Consider the following 19,633-nt stretch of genomic DNA (forward strand, 5'->3'; position numbering starts at 1 on the left):
AGAATTCCAGGCGGAAAAGTTGTGACTGCACCATAGCCCCTCTGTTGACTGCGTATTTCCTTACTGAAAGAGGTATCTTTAGAAATTGCCCAAGCTATTCGAAAACTGAAAAAAAAAAAAAAAAAAAAAAAAAAAAAAAAAAGCAGTCCCTAGAAAGAACAGCAAAGCAATTACGGTTATGAAGAAGCACAGAGGCTAGATGAATAGCAAGGAGAAACTGCCGGAAATAAAACATCCGAAAAAAAATTCGCAGTGCATTATTTTATAAATAACTTTCTGATTTGTCTTTTGTTCTGCTCCGATAACAATTACATAGTCTAAAAATAATAATTGTGATAAATTCACACAAATCGAATTACTTACCATTTTATTTACAACTTTGACGATTAAGTGAATGGTTGAAAATTTGAAATGGATTAAATTATTAATTACATCCTTAAATTAATTTCAAAAATTAAATTACTAATTCATAATCAGCAATTTAATTATTAGTCATCAATTATCTTTGAACATTTTCTATTTCGAACAGCAAATGTATTTCAAAAATGAAGTGACTGTTTGTTACAGACAAGTTTCACTTTAAAGTGTCAAAGAGCCTCAAGTGGCTCGCAAGCCGCAGTGGGTCTGACATTATATGAATAAATTTGAATATGCTTCTTCTCAGTGATCTGCTTTCTCCATGTTTACACTTAATGTTATATTTGTTATTTTCTTGATTCATTTCTTTTTCTTCCTCAGTTTTTCTCAGTTCCTTTAACCCTCACCAAGTTTTGGCTCAGACTTCCTAAATGAAACGAGCTACGCAACTAACTAAAGCCAAACTAATTAATTTCAATAAACTGGGTGTGAAGTATCACGCAGTGGCCCACCAGCGGCTGAGCAATAAAAGCCTTTGAACACTGGCAGTTCGGTCCGGGTTCGAGGCCTGACGAACGGGCTGGTTGCATGGGCATTTTCGTGGGTTTCCCCATGTGTAACGTGGATACTAGCTAGTTTCCCTTAAAGCACCCCACTGTGCAATCCTTCCTTTCGCTGTAGTGCCTGAGAACGGAGCACGTAGTAAATAAAGAAAAAAGTACGTAGTCAGCGTTGCTGCCAACAGCTTTAACTTCAAGAGCTCTGTTCTTATACATATGTCAATTAATTTGTCTCTGAGATTAAAGATGATATGAGAGTAATCTAATTACCTTACCCTCTTCTTTAACACAGTCTTATAATTGTGGTTAATTACAATAAATTTCTTATGAACCAAAACATATAAAACTGAAGTTTGTTTTTGCAAAACTATGAAAAATAATTATTATTACAGTCAGGATAAAATAAAAAAAAAGCGTATGGAAACTATAGAAAGAAAAAAAAAAAATGCATAAGGCAACAGCAGTGATATCTGCCGGCCAAAAAAAAGAAGTTATGACTACCTTTCTTATATCAGTTTGAACTGAGTGACGAAGTTCAAGTTAAATCTTATAAATACTGTTCTTTAATGCCATTCATAATTTAAGTTTCTTTCTTTTTGAAAATTAAGTGTTTTTCCGTTATTTACAAAAATGTTCCTCTTATTCTGAATCTGATTTAACGTGCTTGGACAAGTAAACTTATTTTCCAGATTAAGCTGCTTAAAATAGGAGTTAATATTTTAAAGCTGTTTTCTGCCAATTATAATGTACCGGTACTTCGCTATCCTGTGTTCTTTTTTTTTTTTTTTTTTTTCCAAACTTCTCTGATTAATCATGATTTTGAGTTTGAGTTAATTTTGAGTTCCCCAGTATTACCTCAGTTAATTGGAAGTTGATTGTAATTTCACAGCCTTTTGATCCATCGTCAGTGTTTATGTGAGTATCGTTTGCTTCATTTTATTGTTGCAAACAGCGTAAATTCCTTTTGTTTTTCTTCTTTTAGTTTTGAACTTTATGTGTGGCAACAAGATTATTGATTGATAGAATTGTGTTTGTGACAGCCATGTAGAATGGCTCGCTTATTTTGTATCAATTATTTCGCATCGCTGACAAGTGTAATAAAATAAAAGTGTAGGAATACAGTCCATTTGTTGATTGATTATTGTTTGTGAAACATATTAAGTTTAAGAACATAAATTGTTGGTCAAAAGTCTAGCCGGAGAGCTAGTGAAGATAGTGACTGTTCTAAGTGTATTCTAACAACGCAAATATGCATATGGTTGGTGAAAATTATCCACTTTGTGAGGTAAGTGGATTTTGAACAAAAATTCGTTTAACTTGTTGTTAAATTTTAAGAACAATGTTGTAATACAGCATAGAATTCGATTTCATTTTAATAATAGTGTTAAGTGATTTAAGAACAATTTCTGTTTTTGAATTGATAAATTATGAGTGAACTTATAACTTTTAAACAAAAAGAGCGGTCTTACGCAGGAGTGTTACTAAATATGTAAAGAAAATTGAAACTATTTTAACTGCAGATGAAATTAATTTAATAGAACTAGAGGAATGTGTCGAATTATTGACAAGAAAAGAAACTGAGTTAAGGAAGCTTGATTCTGAAATCGAAAGTTTAATTACAGATACTGAAGAATTAGAAAACGAAATAGATAATGTTCAGTAGTACATAGATAAAATTTATTTGTGGAAATTTAAAGGTGAAAAAATATTAAAAAATCAAAATAATTCTAATAGTGTAATTTCAGAACAGGTTTTTGACAATATTAAATTACCCAAGTTAACATTACCGACTTTTGGTGGTAATATTACAGAATGGATAGCTTTTAAAGATCTTTTCAGTGCCTGTGTAAGAAATAATACAAATTTATCTAATGCTCAAAAATTGCAGTATTTGAAGGCTTCGTTGAAAGGTGAAGCATATCGCATTATTCAAACCATTCAAATTTCAGATTGTAATTTTGAAATAGCATGCAATCTGTTAGACGAAAGATATTCAAATAAGAGAGAACAAATTTTTGCATATATTAAACGTTTTTTAATTTTACCAACTATTCAAAATGAATCAGCATTTGCTATTTTAAATTTAGTTGACAATATTAATGAAGTAATTCGTTCTTTAGAAGTATTGAATCAAACCATTGATAATTTTGGTGACACTTTAATGACTTATTTAATTTTGCAAAAATTAGACTCTGCTACAAAATTATGGTGGGAACGTCAGTTAAAATCTAATGAAATTCCAAAACTTATGACTTTAATTGAATTCCTAAAAAACTATGCAAGAACACTTCAAAATAGCAAATCAACAAGTAATAAGGTACCTAAATCTGTGTTTCAAAATAAGAATAATGTTCTGGTTGCTACTTTGGGTTGTGGTTATTGTAAAGAAGATCATAGTTTAGCCAAATGTTCGAAATTTCTAAATTTATCGGTTCAGCAAAGGATAGAATTTGTAAAATCTAATCGTTACTGTTTTAATTGTTTATCTAATATGCACTTTCTCAAAAAATGCAAGAGTTTAAATACATGTCAACATTGCTTTAAGAAGCATCACAGTATTTTGCACATTGTAAATAATTCAAAGAATAAAACTCAGTTAAACAGTATATCTCCGCCTACGCAATCTATCATTAAAAGAGATGAATTAACGAGTCCTAAGGACGTTTCAGCCACAGTTTGTGCCTCTCATTATGATTCGAATGCAAAAGGTAATCAAACCAGTCACATTTTATTGTGTACTGCTTTAATAAAAGTTCAAAATTCTAAGCAACAATTTGTGAAGTGTAGATGTTTATGTGACACTGGATCTCAGAGATCATTTATTTCAAGGGATTGTGTGAAGAAATTAGGATTACGAGTGAAGGATAATTCCATTTCTGTATCATGTCTAGGAGAATTTAATAGTATAAGTAATGGGGAAGTCGATTTAGTATTCACTTCTCATTTTAAAAGTGATATTCGTGTATCAACATCAGCGTTTGTACTGGACAAGGTGACAGATAACATTCCCTATGTATCTTTGCCATCAATCATCTTCGATAACTTCAATGATTTACAATTAGCTGATCCATTATTTTACAAGTCACAACCAGTTGACATTTTATTTGGAGTAAATGTATTTCTGCATTTAATGACGGGAGAAATTATCAAACGTGGTCCTGATCTACCATTTGCTCTAAATTCGAGGTTGGGATGGATGATTTCAGGTACTACAAATTTTGAATCTACAAATTTTGAGCCAGTATATGTAAATCATTTGAATACAAACACAGATGAGTTAGTAAATTTTTTCTGGGAGTTAGAAAAGTTTCCAAATGTACAACCTTTAACAAATGAAGAAAACTTTGTGAAGAACATTTTAAAAACTCGCATTTTAGAGACACATCAGGTCGTTATTCAGTTGCATTACCATTCAAACATAATAGAGATATTCTAGGTGACTCCCGTGAAATGGCGTACAGAAGATTTCAATACTTGGAGAAGAGACTGTTATCTATGAAAGAAATTTACAACCAGTATATTCAGTTTATGAAAGAGTACTTTTCACTAGAACACGTAGAATTAGTGCCAGACACAGATTATGAATTAGAGAATAAACACTATTATATCCCACATCACTTCGTGTTGAAGGACTCTAGCTTAACAACAAAATTGAGAGTTGTTTTCGATGCGAGCGCTAAAACAACCACATGTGTTTCTTTAAATGGTACACTAATGATAGGCCCAAAAATACAAGATGACTTAATTTGTATTTTACTAAGATTTAGACTTCATAACATTGCAATAACCGCTGATATTAAAATGATGTACAGACAGATAAAGGTTCATGAAAAAGATAGAGATTTTCAGAGAATATTATGGAGAGATAGCCCGTATAAGCAAATACAAGTTTGTCGTTTGAAAACAGTTACGTACGGAACTGCAGCTGCTCCATATCTTGCAACCAAAGTTTTGAGTCAGTTAGCGATTGATGAAGGATTGAACTTTCCAAAAGCAAAGAATATAGTTTTAAGAGATTTTTATGTTGATGATATGTTAACTGGTGTAAAAGATAGTTCGGAAGGTATTGCATTGATAGACGAATTGCAACAACTGCTAAAAAGGGGTGGCTTTGAGCTTCACAAATGGTCGACAAGTGAACCGTCGTTGTTAAAAACCTCTGGCTTAACAAACACAGATAGTGACAATATTCATCGTGTAATAGAAGACAAACCATTGAAAGTTCTGGGATTGGAATGGCATCCGGACAATGATGAATTCAAATGTAATGTCGGTGTAATAGAGTATCAAAGTGTTCCGACTAAAAGAATTATTTTGTCATTCGTAGCAAAACTATTCGATCCATTGGGGTGGATAGCTCCTTTTGTAATTCTCGCTAAAATGATCCTTCAGCAATTGTGGAAATTACAGTTATCATGGGATGATCCTGTAACAGAAGAGATTGATCGAAATTGGAGAAATCTATGTAGAGAAGTTAAACTTTTGAATTCTATAAATATACCTAGGAAAATTCTGCTACCTGATTATTTTCGATGTGAACTTCACGGATTTTGTGATGCGTCTGAAAGAGGTTATGCAGCAGTTATTTATATCAAAACTTGCAATAACTCTGACATTAATGTTAAACTCGTAACAGCTAAAACTCGTGTAGCACCATTAAAATTTATTACGATTCCAAGACTGGAATTATGTGCAGCAGTGTTATTGGCACGCTTGATTCAGTCTGTAAAAGCTGCATTAGTTATAAATTTTGATTTAGTGCAAACTTGGAGTGATTCACAAATCGTGTTGTCATGGCTAAGGTCAGATCCTAAAAAATGGCAAGTATTCGCATCCAATAGAGTTTCTGAAATACAATCCATCTTACCACCTGAGAACTGGAGCCATGTTGATGGAAAGGAAAATCCAGCTGATTGTGCTTCACGTGGATTATTTCCTGCAGAACTATTATCTCATCAATTGTGGTGGAATGGTCCTTCTTGGTTAAAGTGCAGTGAGATTGCCTTGTCTAAAAATATTCTTATAGATGAAGAGGCATTACCAGATGCACGTAAAACAGTCTCATTTGTAGTTTCTGAACCTGTACAGGAACATGCTATTATATCAAATATATCTTCATTTCCAAAGTTACAACGCATATTTGCTTGGATATTAAGATTCATAAAGTAGCATATCTAGAAAGAAATACGTCTTTTTTATCTAGTAATGAAATTCGAGCTGCAACTTTCTGTATTGTCCGAATAATACAGCGATTTCACTTTTTCAAGGAAATTCAGTGTTTGAAGTTGGGAAAGGACTTACCTACAAACAGCAACCTCCTTAGCTTGTGTCCAATTTTAGATGACAACAAAGTGTTACGTGTAGGAGGAAGACTGAAAAATGCGCAACTGTCAGAAAATGAAAAACATCCAATCTTATTACCTTCAAAACACAATCTGACAGAAATCATAATTAGACACTTTCATGTCAAATATCTGCATGCAGCACCGGAACTTCTTCTGTCTTTAATTAGACAGCAATTTTGGATCATAGCTGCTAGATCTGCTATCCGAAAAGTAGTAAGATCTTGTATTACGTGTTGCAAAATTAGAGCTAAAACTGCAAGTCAAATAATGGCTGATCTACCGGAATCTAGAGTAACACAATCGCGACCATTTCATCGAACTGGAATAGATTTTTCTGGACCGTTCATGATTAAACATCGTGCAGGACGTGGACAAAAATCATTTAAATATTACATATGCTTATTTGTGTGTTTTGTAATCAAGGTTGAAGGTAATCAAGGTTGAATATTACGTATGCTTATTTGTGTGTTTTGTAATCATCTTGAAGTGGTAGAAGATTTGTCAACAAAGGCATTTTTAAGTGCATTTAAACAATTTATTGCAAGAAGAGGGAAACCATTTGAGATTTATAGTGACTGCGGTACTAACTTTAAAGGTGCAGACAAAGAAATCAGAAAATGTTTTTTGCAATGTAAGCAAAATCAAGAAATTCACAAATTTTTGTCTTTAGAGGAAATAAAATGGATATTCAACCCGCCATCATCTCCCCATTTTGGTGGACTATGGGAATCGGCAGTAAAGTCAATGAAATTACATCTAAAAAGGACTGTTGGTGATACTGTGCTGACCTATCCGGAATTTCAGACCTTGATAGCGCAGGTTGAGGCTTGTCTCAACTCTAGGCCATTGTGTCCAACATCGGCTGATCCAAATGATTTAACTGCATTAACACCTGGTCATTTCCTAATAGGAACGTCTTTAACTGCCATACCTGAACCAGACCTAAATTATAGTTCCTTCAATCACATTGACAAATGGCATGTGAGACAGTTTATTTTTCAGCACTTCTGGAAAAGATGGAGTCGAGAATACCTGTCTCAGCTTCAACAAAGACCTAAATGGCAAAAATGTCAAAACAATTTAGAAGTCAATGACTTAGTCCTCATCAAAGAAGACAACCTTCCGCCTCTTAAATGGAGGTTAGGGAGAATAATTGCTGTTCATCTGGGCTCAGATCAAAGAGTCAGAGTTGTTAGTATTAAAACTGGTCATGGTGTCATTAAACGACCAGTCGTGAAATTGTGTCCTCTTCCTATTCAGACTAAAAAACTATGAACTGTTTCGCATATAATATTTTGTATTATTTTTCTTATGTTTATCTTTATTACAGACTAAGAAGTTTCAAAATGCTCCAACTGTTGAAATCCCCTGGGATTTCAACGAGGGCCAGGATGTTTATGTGAGTATCGTTTGCTTCATTTTATTGTTGCAAACAGCGTAAATTCCTTTTGTTTTTCTTCTTTTAGTTTTGAACTTTATGTGTGGCAACAAGATTATTGATTGATAGAATTGTGTTTGTGACAGCCATGTAGAATGGCTCGCTTATTTTGTATCAATTATTTCGCATCGCTGACAAGTGTAATAAAATAAAAATGTAGGAATACAGTCCATTTGTTGATTGATTATTGTTTATGAAACATATTAAGTTTAAGAACAGTCAGGGTTGTTGATAGATCGCTCTATTTTAGAGAACCAAATCGACACAGTTTGATTTACTTGAATGTGGCAAAGCGATCGAGGGCTATCTGCCTAACGAAAGGGATGCCTTCTTGGAGGACTCTCTATGGGAAACTGGTTTGTATACACGTTACACGCGGGAAAAATGACGAAAACGCCCATTCAGTCAGCCAGTTTGTCTGGATTCGAACCCCGGATCGAACTACCAACGGTCAACGATTTTACCGCTCAGCTGGCTGGCGGCGAAAATCGAAACAGATCTAAAACGATTAAAAAATAAGCAAAAATTTAATACTAAAAAATGTTATTAGAATTAAAAATTAAAACAAGTGCATTTAAAAAATTATCCTCGTCGTAATGAAAAATTTGTAAATGCCTTTGTTCAAAAAATCTGAAAGATTTGTTGAGGTTAGCAAATATTCATAACCCAAGAAAATGAGCATAATAGTGTTTAAATGATAAAGAACATGGAAAAATAAATTTACTTGAATGTCCATATGATATACATGTGTAAGTTGTGATGTGTAAGTTGTGTATATTATTACTAAATTATTATGTAATGATGAAAATGGTACAAAGGTAATCCATATTTAAAAGAACTTATTAAACGTATATTCAGCCAAATAGGTGTTGGTAGTGCATTAGCACTGAAGGCGTAATGAGTACGTTTCCTCAAGCACAGAATTAAAGAATCATAAGTCAAAAATTTTAACTACGAAATCTTTATTTAATAAAATAGGATAATATTGCTTAACTTAAGCATAACAAAAGTAATAATCTTCACAGACATTAAAACACTGAAGTACTGAAAAGAAGATAACTTACATAGAATCTTCATCAGTCCTAAATATCATCAGGCTTACCTATTTTAGGCAATAAAAAAAAGAAACAACAGGAACATACTTTAACACTGTATCTGAAAGAGAAGAAAGTACTACTGGATTAGACCTTTAGCCAGGTACAAGTAGCTAGGGTGAAAAATCAAATATACTGCATTGCTCACGAACTTTACTTTCTCTCGCCAATATATATCTTGGCGCACGTTCGTTTCGTATGCCTTTCGAGTTTCATTATGCAAAATACCTAAATTTATCCTAACATTGCCCCTGTTTTGCTAATGAAACTCATACTAATTGCAATTCATTCCTGCAAAACTGAAATTTAACTTTAGGAATTGGTTTAGTCATAATATCAGCAACCCTTTGCTCTGTTGAAAGATAAGCAAGTTTTACTATTCCTTTGTTATTCAAGTCACGTATATGATGAACTTTTGTATCAATATGTTTTGTGCGCGAACTGAATTTTTCAGATTCTACAAGTCTTATAGCAGACTGATTATCTTCAAATACCTTTATCGGTAGAGTTTGGGGTAGATTGGAATCTTCTGTTAATTTTAATAGCCATAATAGTTCTTGCGTAGCTTGCGATAGTGCAACATATTCAGCTTCTGCTAAGGATAAAGAAACACAAGTTTGTTTTCTTGAAAACCACGATATACAGTTTTTTCCTAATAAAATAACACTTCCTGATGTAGATTTTCTATCTTCAATATCTTGTCCCCAATCAGCATCTGAATAAACTGTAATATTAGGTTCTTCACTCGACGAAATTTGTAAGGATAGGTTCTTTGTCGTGTTTAAGTATCTAATGATTCTTTTAACAGCATTCCAGTCCTTTTGACGTGGATTATTACACCTTCTGCTGAGTATGTGAGTTGAAGCTGTGATATCTGGTCTTGTGCTAGACGATATATACAAGAGACTTCCAATAGCTTGGCGAAATTTATCATTTGGAGTTAGAAGATTTTCTTCCTTGTTTAGGTTATAATAGTTGTTTCCATTGGTGTGCTAGCGGGTTTCGCTTCTTCAAGATGAAATTGCTTGACAAGATGATTTATTTTATTTTTCTGTGATAAGAGATAACTTCCATCTTGCTTGCGATTTATTTCCATGCCTAAGAAATATTTAGCTTCACCAAGATGCGTTATTTGGTAACGTTTCTTTAAATCATTAATTGTTTGAAGAATTAGTCCTTCTTCTGTAGAACTTATTAAGATGTCATCAACATATAATATTAAATTAATTCTTTTATCACGAACCACTTTTGTGAAAAGACACGGATCTGCTTTGCTTTGACTGAACCCAAGATTCTTCAATGTATTTTCAATTTCTGCATTCCAGCACCTAGCTGCTTGTTTGAGACCATAAATCGACTTCTGTAATTTACAAACTTTATGTCTTTCTTCTGGAATAACGAATCCTTCTGGTTGTTCCATATATATTTCTTCATTTAAGTTGCCACACAAAAAGGCTGTTTTAACATCTAGTTGATGTACCTTGGCATTATTATACACTGCCCATGCTAAGAAAACTCTTATTGTAGTGTGTTTCACTACTGGTGAAAAAGTTTCATCATAATCACTGCCGTATTTTTGAGTAAATCCTTTGGCTAATAAGCGTGCTTTGTATTTTATATTTTTACCAGTTTCATCATATTTTGTCTTAAACACCCATTTGCTGCCTACTGCATGTTTTCCTGGTGGTAATTCTGTAAGTGTATAGGTTTCATTTTCTTTTAGAGAATGTATTTCTTCTTGCATAGCCTTGATCCAAGCTTCTTGTTCACGTTTTGGTAAGTTTAGAATTTCTTCAAAGCTTTCTGGATCTTTATTTTTAGGTAAGATTGATTCTTCGTCTTCTGCTTTATAAGAGAATCTTTCCGGTGGAACCCCTTTGGTTGGTCTGCTAGAAACCCTTCTTTCTACATTTTCTTCACATTTAATTAACTCTTCGGAACTTTTTGAATCTTCTGTAAAATCATCGCCAAGAGATGTTTCTTCATTATTTTCTTCATCTTCTTGCGAGTTATTGAAGTGAATTAATTTTAAATCTTCAGCATTATTTTCTGCATGTTTGTCAGTTAAAGACGCGTTTTCTGAAAATTTAACAGTTCTACTTACTATTATTTTCCTTCCACCTACATAAATCCTGTATCCCTTACTTCGTAAATCGTATCCTACGAATAGTCCTTCTTCGGCTCTGTTGTCGAATTTACGCCGTTTTTGTTTGTTCACGTAATAAAACGCTTTACAGCCAAATACTCGTAAGTGACTTAAGTTTGGTTTTCTACCATTCTACAATTCATATGGTGTTCTATCTGTGGCTTTAGTTGGTAACCTATTTTGAAGATATGCGGCAGTAGCCGCTACTTCAGCCCAGAATCCTTTCGGTAATTTAGAGTTTATTAGCATAGCTTTTGTCATTTCTATTAAAGAGCGATTTTTCCTTTCTGTGACGCCGTTCTGTGCCGGACAATAAGGAACCGAAGTTTCATGGAAAATACCAAGTTTCTTTAAATAATTTTCAGTAGTTTCGTTACAGTATTCTGTACCGTTGTCGGATCTGAGAACCTTGATTTTCTTTCTAAATTTATTTGTTGTCGATGCAGCATATTGTTTAAGTTTGTCGAATACTTCATCTTTTGAAGTAATAAAATAAATTTGAGTATAACGCGAATAGTCATCAATGAAAGTTACGAAATATCTTTTCCCTCCTAAGCTGTTGACTTCAATTGGCCCATACACATCTGTGTGCACTAAATCCAGTGGATTTTTAGATCTAAAACTAGTTTTGGGATAAGGTGTTTCAGTTAGTTTCGCTTTTACACAAGTAGAACATTCCACACTATGAGTGCATTTGCCAAGTTTAATGCCGTCTGCCAAATCATTTTCTCACGTGTTTTTATGGCATCTATATTTCTGTGGCCTAATCTTTGATGCCATTTTAGTATACAGTTCGTATTTGAACATGAAACATTATTAGCTAAGTATGCTTTCTCGTCAATTGAGTTTACGATCAATTTATATAAACCTTGCTGAGCGTTGCCGTGGGCTACGAGTATATTGTTACGCTTTACGTAACACTTATTACTATCAAATGTAACAATGCAACCTTTATTCGTAACAGATTGAACAGAAAGTAAATTACTATCTAAACCTGGTACATACAATACATTTTCTAATTTTATTTGTGTAACCTGACCCTTTAAGTTTTGAACTTTAAAATAACCTTTACCAATACCATACGAATTTAGTTTAGCACCATTGGCTACAGTTACTATTTGTTTATTAGAGTCATTTAACTGAGAGAAAAAATTCTTATCACTCGTCATATGAGTTGAGGCTCCTGAGTCGATAACCCATTCTTGCGTTTGCGTGTTTTCATGTTTATTTTCCACTTTTAGAACTTGATTAAACTGAATCTGCGAATTTTCAGTTTCAGTACTTTTAAGATACTTATTTTCTTTTTGTTATGTTTTCTACTCTTTGCGTATTTGCTATTTGGCATGCATTACTTTTATAATTTTGAGAATAATTTCTTACTTTACTATTATTTACATCTGTTTTCGGGGAAGTTCTAGCGTTGCGTTTTAAATGAAAACAGTCATTTATCGTGTGGTTATTTCTTTTACAATAAGTACAATATCGTGATTTATTTTCGCTTTTACTTTTTAAAGCAACTGAATCGTATTTTTGAACTTTCTTAGTTTCCACACGTCTACAATACTCATCTATTAGTTTGTTTTTAACATATTCTAGCCACAATTCAGTTTCCGATTTACTTTCTATTGCAGTTATTAAGGAGTTGTATGAATTTGGTAAAGAACATAGTAATATTGCTATTAAGTTATTTTCTTTAATTTCTTCACCTATACTACGCAGCTTTTCAGCCAATTCTAGTACTCCTTTGATATGTTCCTGCATTTTAGAACTTTCATTATATCTAATGGAATATAGTTTTCTAAGAAGAAATAACTTATTTGTTAAATTTACACGTTCATGGACACATTTTAACTTTTGCCAAACTTCTTTTGCAGATTTACTATGCAAAACATGGATAATTTGCGAATCCGAAATGTTTAGAGATATTAAAGCTTTAGCTTTACGATCATTCTTTAACCAAATATCAGTATCATTTTCCGGTTTTTCTTCGAATACAACATCATCTAAACCTTCTTTTATTAGAAGATGTTTTATTTTAAATTTCTACACTGAATAATTTTCATCTGTTAACTTTTCTATACAAATTGATTCTTTTAGAATAGACATTATTATTTTTTACAATTATTCTTATAAACTTTGTAACTAGTTTTTTTTTTTTTTTTTTTTTTTTTTCAACAAAGAGTTTTAACACTTTATGACCCTGGAATCTTACATAAACTTTGTAACTAGTTTTTTTTTTTCAACAAAGAGTTTTAACACTGATGGCCCTGGAATATGACCCTGGAATCTTACAACATTACAAAATTTCAATTTTAGAATTTCGTAATCAGTCTCATAATCTTTTGTTGGTTGTGCATTAGCACTGAAGGCGTAATGAGTACGTTTCCTCAAGCACAGAATTAAAGAATCATAAGTCAAAAATTTTAACTACGAAATCTTTATTTAATAAAATAGGATAATATTGCTTAACTTAAGCATAACAAAAGTAATAATCTTCACAGACATTAAAGCACTGAAGTACTGAAAAGAAGATAACTTAGAATCTTCATCAGTCTTAACATAGAATCTTCATCAGTCCTAAATATCATCAGGCTTACCTATTTTAGGCAATAAGAAAAAGAAACAACAGGAACATACTTTAACACTGTATCTGAAAGAGAAGAAAGTACTACTGGATTAGACCTTTGGCCAGGTACAAGTAGCTAAGGTGAAAAGTCAAATATACTGCATTGCTCACGAACTGTACTTTCTCTCGCCAATATATATCTTGGCGCACGTTCGTTTCGTATGCCTTTCGAGTTTCATTATGCAAAATACCTAAATAGGAAATGCTGGTAAAAAATAAAATTTGAACAGTAAATATTTATGAAGCAGAAAATATAATCATTTTAGTATTACTTTAATCTCATAAATATTTACTACATGAGCAATAAAAAGAATAGTGTACATTAATGCATTAAATGAATGCAATTCTAAATGAAATGTAATGAATTCCTTTTTTTAATATTTAAATATAATTAATTGTGTTATGAAGATTTAAAGGAGTAATCAGAAAGTAACAACACACGTTTACAACCAGGTTCAGTTATCGTCTGTTCAAAGTGAATGCAATTTTTAATGTTTTAAATTTTGCTGTTTTAGTGTTTGGCTATCTAAGTAAAAATAATTCAAGATGGTTTAGACTAGAAAAGAACCAGTATATTAGTAATTAAAATACATGAAAATCAGCAATGGTGGATCATGTACAGATGTAATGAGTCTTGAATAAATAAGTAAAATTTTTTAAGTATTTTTATAAGTATTTTTATAAATTAATTAATTTCGTAAGTATTTTTATAGTGCATTAAATAATATTTATTTCTTATATTAATCTAATATAATATTATATTAGATAATAATACATTAGATTAATATTAGAAATATTTTATAGTGCTTTAAAAAGAATTTGCCTAAAGATTTTTTAAAGTGCATTTTCATTACTTTATGCGCTTAGATTTTAATTCGTTAGACAGGAGAGAGAAGTAACTTAATACCAGCATTCTGGTTTGCATTTGAAGATGGACGACAACTGAAATGGAGCTTTCAAGATTTTCAGCGAGAAACAATGAGGTAAATCTTCTCTAATTCCCATGCACATAATACTGACATTGCACTGATACGTTAACAATGGTAATATGTTTCCGAACTTAATATCTGATATTTAATATAATTTACTATAATTTCAAACGACTGCAAAAAAAATCTTTTTCTTGGTGATCAAAATCCGAAATCAAATTACCAAAATTCAGTAATTTTTATTAGCTTAACATTAAGAGTCCGGCAGTGTTCACAAATATAGTTTGAAGAATTTTTTAACAAGCTTTTTTCTTTTTCTTCTACTGTACACATACGGACTGTCTGTTTAAGTTATTTATGTTCTTTACTGAAGTACACTTTGTTCAGTCTGTGCAATGTGTTCTTTGCTAATCTATCCCCTATGTACGCATCGGTTATCTCTTTTCTAGATAAGCAAATTTGATAAGTATATATTTGTCTTGTTGCTGCTATGAAATTGCTTTTTATCTTTGGTTTATTGAACTTTCCAACAAATCTTAATATTTTTGCTATGGCATCTTTGTTTTGATACAGATTAATATTTGGTTACTGATTATATAATTCTAAAAATAAAAGTAAGAAATGAATTTATGAATGTTGATACATGCCGCAGGGAAATAGAGGAAAATCTCTGTCTGAATTAAAGCCTTCATTATATGTATAATGTTCCAAGGGATGACCGGCACCACTCTTTTTTTTTTTTTTTGCAGCACACCAACTAAAAAAGATAAAAACGATTAAACCTCGACTAAGAAGAATCATGAGAATTCTAGATAAAGAGAGAGAGAAGAGGAAGAGAGTAAGAGAAAAAAAGAGGGGTAAGAGATCAAGACTTTTTTATCACGATGCCCTGTCGATATAATTCTAACCGACAAGGAGAAATCATAAGACTTCTCTGTACAAGTGACAGCAGTGGCAGCCCCCATTTGGTTACATCATTCAGAAAGTCTACAGGAATTCTGCAATAGGAAGTAACTAGCGTGGAACATGCAAGACCAGGGCATCACTTTTAGTACTTTGAGGAACACAAAATTTTTCCGTTGTCATAAATTCATTGCACATCCTGGAGAATAATATAATTGCAGGCTTTTCTTTCCTTAAAAGTCTCAACCTCTGCTCAAGGTTTGAATGCGAAAGAAAGACAGGCCTACATTAAGAAGTTAGAGTTGATTTTTAAAGCACGTTTAGTATTAAAACAAAATTTATCTATTAAAATTGTGGTTCACTTGCATAAAATAAGTGTCGATTTAGGGCTTCGATGCGCTCCGACTGAAATTATAATTTATCTCGAAAACTGAGAAGTACCGGAGCCGACGCAATTTATAAGCTCTGTCTGAAATTCATTGGTTTGAAAAAGCATGCGCCGAAATACGTAAGTGTGGGTGAAGGAAAATGTTAGTGATGAAGTTTTGTCAAACCAAATATTCTTGCTGCAGTGATTCAGAAGAATGCAACAGAACAGCGCCCAAAAGAGAATAAAATACCAGCAGTGATTGGCGGTAAGCAAAGGAGCAATAGAGAAATATTTATGTAAATAACAAAACAAATACAAATGTAGATAAACTGAGATAAGATTGAATTACATACTACAAATGTAGATAAACTGAGATAAAAATTAATAATATCATTGCTTTGAACCATTCTTGATATATTGCCTGAAAGAATATCATCAAGGCATTAATATTACACAAAATAAAAAGGAATATTACACATTTTTTTTTTTTTTTCGTAAGGAAAACTAAAATTCTATGCAAATTTTATTTTGATTTTCCTTAAAACTTATTTTAAGCAACACATTCTACATCATTCATTTGATATCTTTAAAGAACGCTTTTTAAACGCTATTTGGTGTTAACTGTGATCTTTTAACGTTAGCTATATTTTCCAATTATCCGCCCATTGTGAATTAACACAACTAGTCAAGAGTTCAAGGTATTATTTGAATTGGCTTATCGATTCTTAAGAATCGATGTAATACATTCCATACAGTTTTTTTTTTTTTAATTTTAATTTTTATTTTGCAAACAAACGGACGACAGATGCAAAGACAGAAACAATTTTTTCCCTTCAGGAGTCAGACACTTTCTTGAATGTATTCCTTGGAAAGCGACCAGCTACCAACCATTCAGCTGTCTCGTCGTCGAGAATGTTGTTCAGAGTACACCACAAGAGGTAGAACGATATTACATCCGCGAAAAGGGCGGAAGGATGCACTCAAATAACAGAGACTTGTGAGTGGAACCCTATCTTACAGTTCGGGCTAAAATCAGCTTCCGTTAACTATTACACCGTTTTTTAGAGGAATTATTATCTTACGGAGAAGTAAATAAAATGTAAAAGAAAACAGAAAAATTTCATTTTGTGTTGGAAAAGAGTGTAAATGTATTATTTTAAGAAATTTCGAAAACAACCGAATATTTTCAAAAATTCCAAAACTTAGGGTGAAAATAAAATTTTTCTGGTGTAATTCTTAAAAGTTAACCTATGTAAAACGAGGAATCTGAGTTTAGCACTTTAATTTCTAACACTGGGCTCTCTTTCATAAAAGTAAATGCAAACACAATCAAATCCCTCCTTATCAAATACAATCTTTTCCCTCCCAAGTGTTTGGATTTTATCTTTTAAAAATGCCATTTGTAATTGTGCTTAAAACTGTTTTCAGTTCAAGTCTTGTTTGCTTCTAGAATTAAAAATATAATTTAAAACAGATAATTATACAGATTTTAAGATGAAAATAAATAATTATATGCAAGTTGTAAACCAAAAGCCAAGCTTAACATCTAATTTCTCTTTATTTATTTCCTTTTATATTTTACAGAACTGCTTGCATGTTGGAGAAACAGTGTGGCTTGAAGAAAAGTGATATCGTAATGGTTATGTTACCAAAAATGCCTGAATTTTGGCTGGTCAATATTGCAGCTATCCGTATAGGTAAACATATCTTTCTCCGTTCAAATTGTCTACTCTGTTTCGCTTTCAAATAAACCGAATTTATATTTCTTTTTTAATAAATGCTAACTGAAATAAAATAGAAAACTAGATTGCTTTCTGTACAAAAAACTCCTTTTCAGTCCATTTCGATAATAGATGACGAAATTACTGCATGGTTTTTAAATTTTGATGGCATGCGTATTTCTTAACAGGGGTAAGAGAAATCCCAGATAAGACATCTCAAAATGCAACATCCGTTCCGGAAGTGATACATTATACTATTCAAAATGTTGTCATCTGTCATCTTTGTGCAAGAAATTTTCACTAAAGAGAAATGATAATTTAAAATAATTATTGTAATTTCCCTAGGCAATTGTACGAGCCTGCATTAATTCAACACGATATTTCTCGATACTTAATGAAGATTAACGTATTCTTATATTCTCAGCCCTCGACGGAAAAATTTGAGTTTGTTATTCCATATAGAAATAATCCTGCTGTGAATTTGTGTTTAAATCGTGTCTCGTCTCGCTACTAAACATAAAGTCTAGTGTTGATGAATTTTATAGTTTCTGCCCCATTCAGCAGTTGACTGTCACTAGATATCTTTCTTCTGTTGTAAGATTAAGGCGTCCTTTCTTAGAGATTTTTCTTACAAAATCATCTGTACACAAATTCCTTTAATTTCAAAGGCTTCATTGGCAGTTTCAAGCTCCAATTCCTGACTATTGCCTGCTGGCTGCAACAGAAAAATATGTCTTTAATGGAGATTTCATTCTTGTTTTATTGTTTCCTTTATCTTAAGGCAACAGCTTCAGCAAGTTACTGATTTCCCCTCTTGCATTATAATTTGCTTGGAAATATTTAAGCATTTTTCAATTTCAATCTGTTATTATCAGTGGCTTAGCCAGAGTGGGGCAAAGGGGAACATCTGTCCCTGGGCGCAGCATCCAAGGCACGCCAAATTGATGCTATAAGTTTTAGAATGAAACGTTTTCCATTCTTGGAACACAGAAAGGGACGCAAAATCTTTAGTTGTCCGCGGGCGCTTAAAACTTAGCTACGCCTCTGGTTATTAGCTCCCCCGTAAGCCTTTTTTTTTTTTTTTTTTTTTTTTTAACACCACCAGAAAGATGCTACAAATGATAGTTTAGAGCGAGTAAAAACATTTTTCTCTCCACTTACTGTGAAATCAAATTTAAAAATTTTAGAAAAATGAAATTTATTGAAAATGCACTTCCCATAAGTGATGAAGTACTGTAATTTGAATGTCTGGAAAGCTCCTTTTAAACTTGATTGAATAAACAGTCTTTTAGTTGGCGTTTTTTTCCCTAAAATAGTTTAATCCTGTTCAGCTGTTCTTCCTAAATACTATTTAAATTGGGCACCATTTTTTTTTTTTAAAGTCTCATATTAAAAATAAGATGCCTTCGATTTGTAATTCACATCTTGATATTTTACCATTCTCAATATTTTTCTAAAAACATGTTGGATTTCCTTTTTCGATTCAGAATTATTTGGATGATGTATCATTTTTGTTAATCTAAGTATCTTAAAAGCAGGGGAAATTCGTTGTCTTGAAGCTGTAATATTCGTTTAAATACAAATAAGCACTTGGAAGTTTAAGAAACATTAAGCCCATTTTGGAATGAACTCTCAGAAAATGCTAAAACACATTAATTTTTCTCACAAGCATTAAGCAATTTTTTAGCATAAATTCTTTTTTAAGCTGACTTAAGTATTTAAATTGTAAGCAATGCTTAGAAGTAAGTAAATATATGTCAAAAATAGTAAAGACTTCCAAGATGACTTTTTTACAGTTATTTTAGGAAAACATTTGCGCTTTAATCACCTTTCTCATTAATACTGGATTTTTGTAATAATTTTTTGTTTTTATTACAGTGGAGTTTGTGATGAGTTAAATTATTTCTTTTTATTTTCCAGGTTTTATTCTTAGTCCAGGTAGTATGATGTTAACAGCTAAAGATATAGCTTACAGATTTTCAGCTCTGAAGCCGTCTTGCATTATAGCTCATGAAACAGTTGTTGATTTAATTGATCAAGTAAGACTAAATTAATAATATTAATCTCTTTAGATATATTGATTAAGAGTAACTATTGTTTACGTTAAAATAACACGACGATCAAATATTAATTTAGAAATCAAA

At 32.1% G+C, this 19,633-nt stretch overlaps 1 protein-coding gene across 13 annotated transcripts in view; it reads left to right on the forward strand.

Moving 5' to 3' along the window:
* The window catches only part of LOC118189641 (acyl-coenzyme A synthetase ACSM3, mitochondrial-like), a 129,571-nt gene that overhangs the window by 20,747 nt on the left and 89,191 nt on the right, over positions 1 to 19,633 (forward strand). For 8 of the 13 annotated variants that reach the window (XR_015039494.1, XR_015039493.1, XR_015039492.1 and 5 more), the window contains exons 2-5: positions 7,593 to 7,661; positions 14,449 to 14,549; positions 17,353 to 17,465; positions 19,410 to 19,528. Coding sequence is in view for 10 of the 13 variants with exons in the window: in XM_085810883.1 (XP_085667009.1) it covers positions 7,593 to 7,661; positions 14,449 to 14,549; positions 17,353 to 17,465; positions 19,410 to 19,528 (402 nt within the window). In the remaining 3 variants the exon portion in view is untranslated. Of the gene's footprint in view, positions 1 to 7,592; positions 7,662 to 14,448; positions 14,550 to 17,352; positions 17,466 to 19,409; positions 19,529 to 19,633 lie in introns of those variants that run through there. The other 5 variants (XM_085810880.1, XM_085810882.1, XM_085810887.1 and 2 more) reach the window with 3 other exon arrangements.

Source organism: Stegodyphus dumicola, chromosome 2 (assembly GCF_044657685.1).
Source record: "Stegodyphus dumicola isolate Sdum_Otavi_A_Nest chromosome 2, ASM4465768v1".
NCBI classification, from domain to species: domain Eukaryota; kingdom Metazoa; phylum Arthropoda; class Arachnida; order Araneae; family Eresidae; genus Stegodyphus; species Stegodyphus dumicola.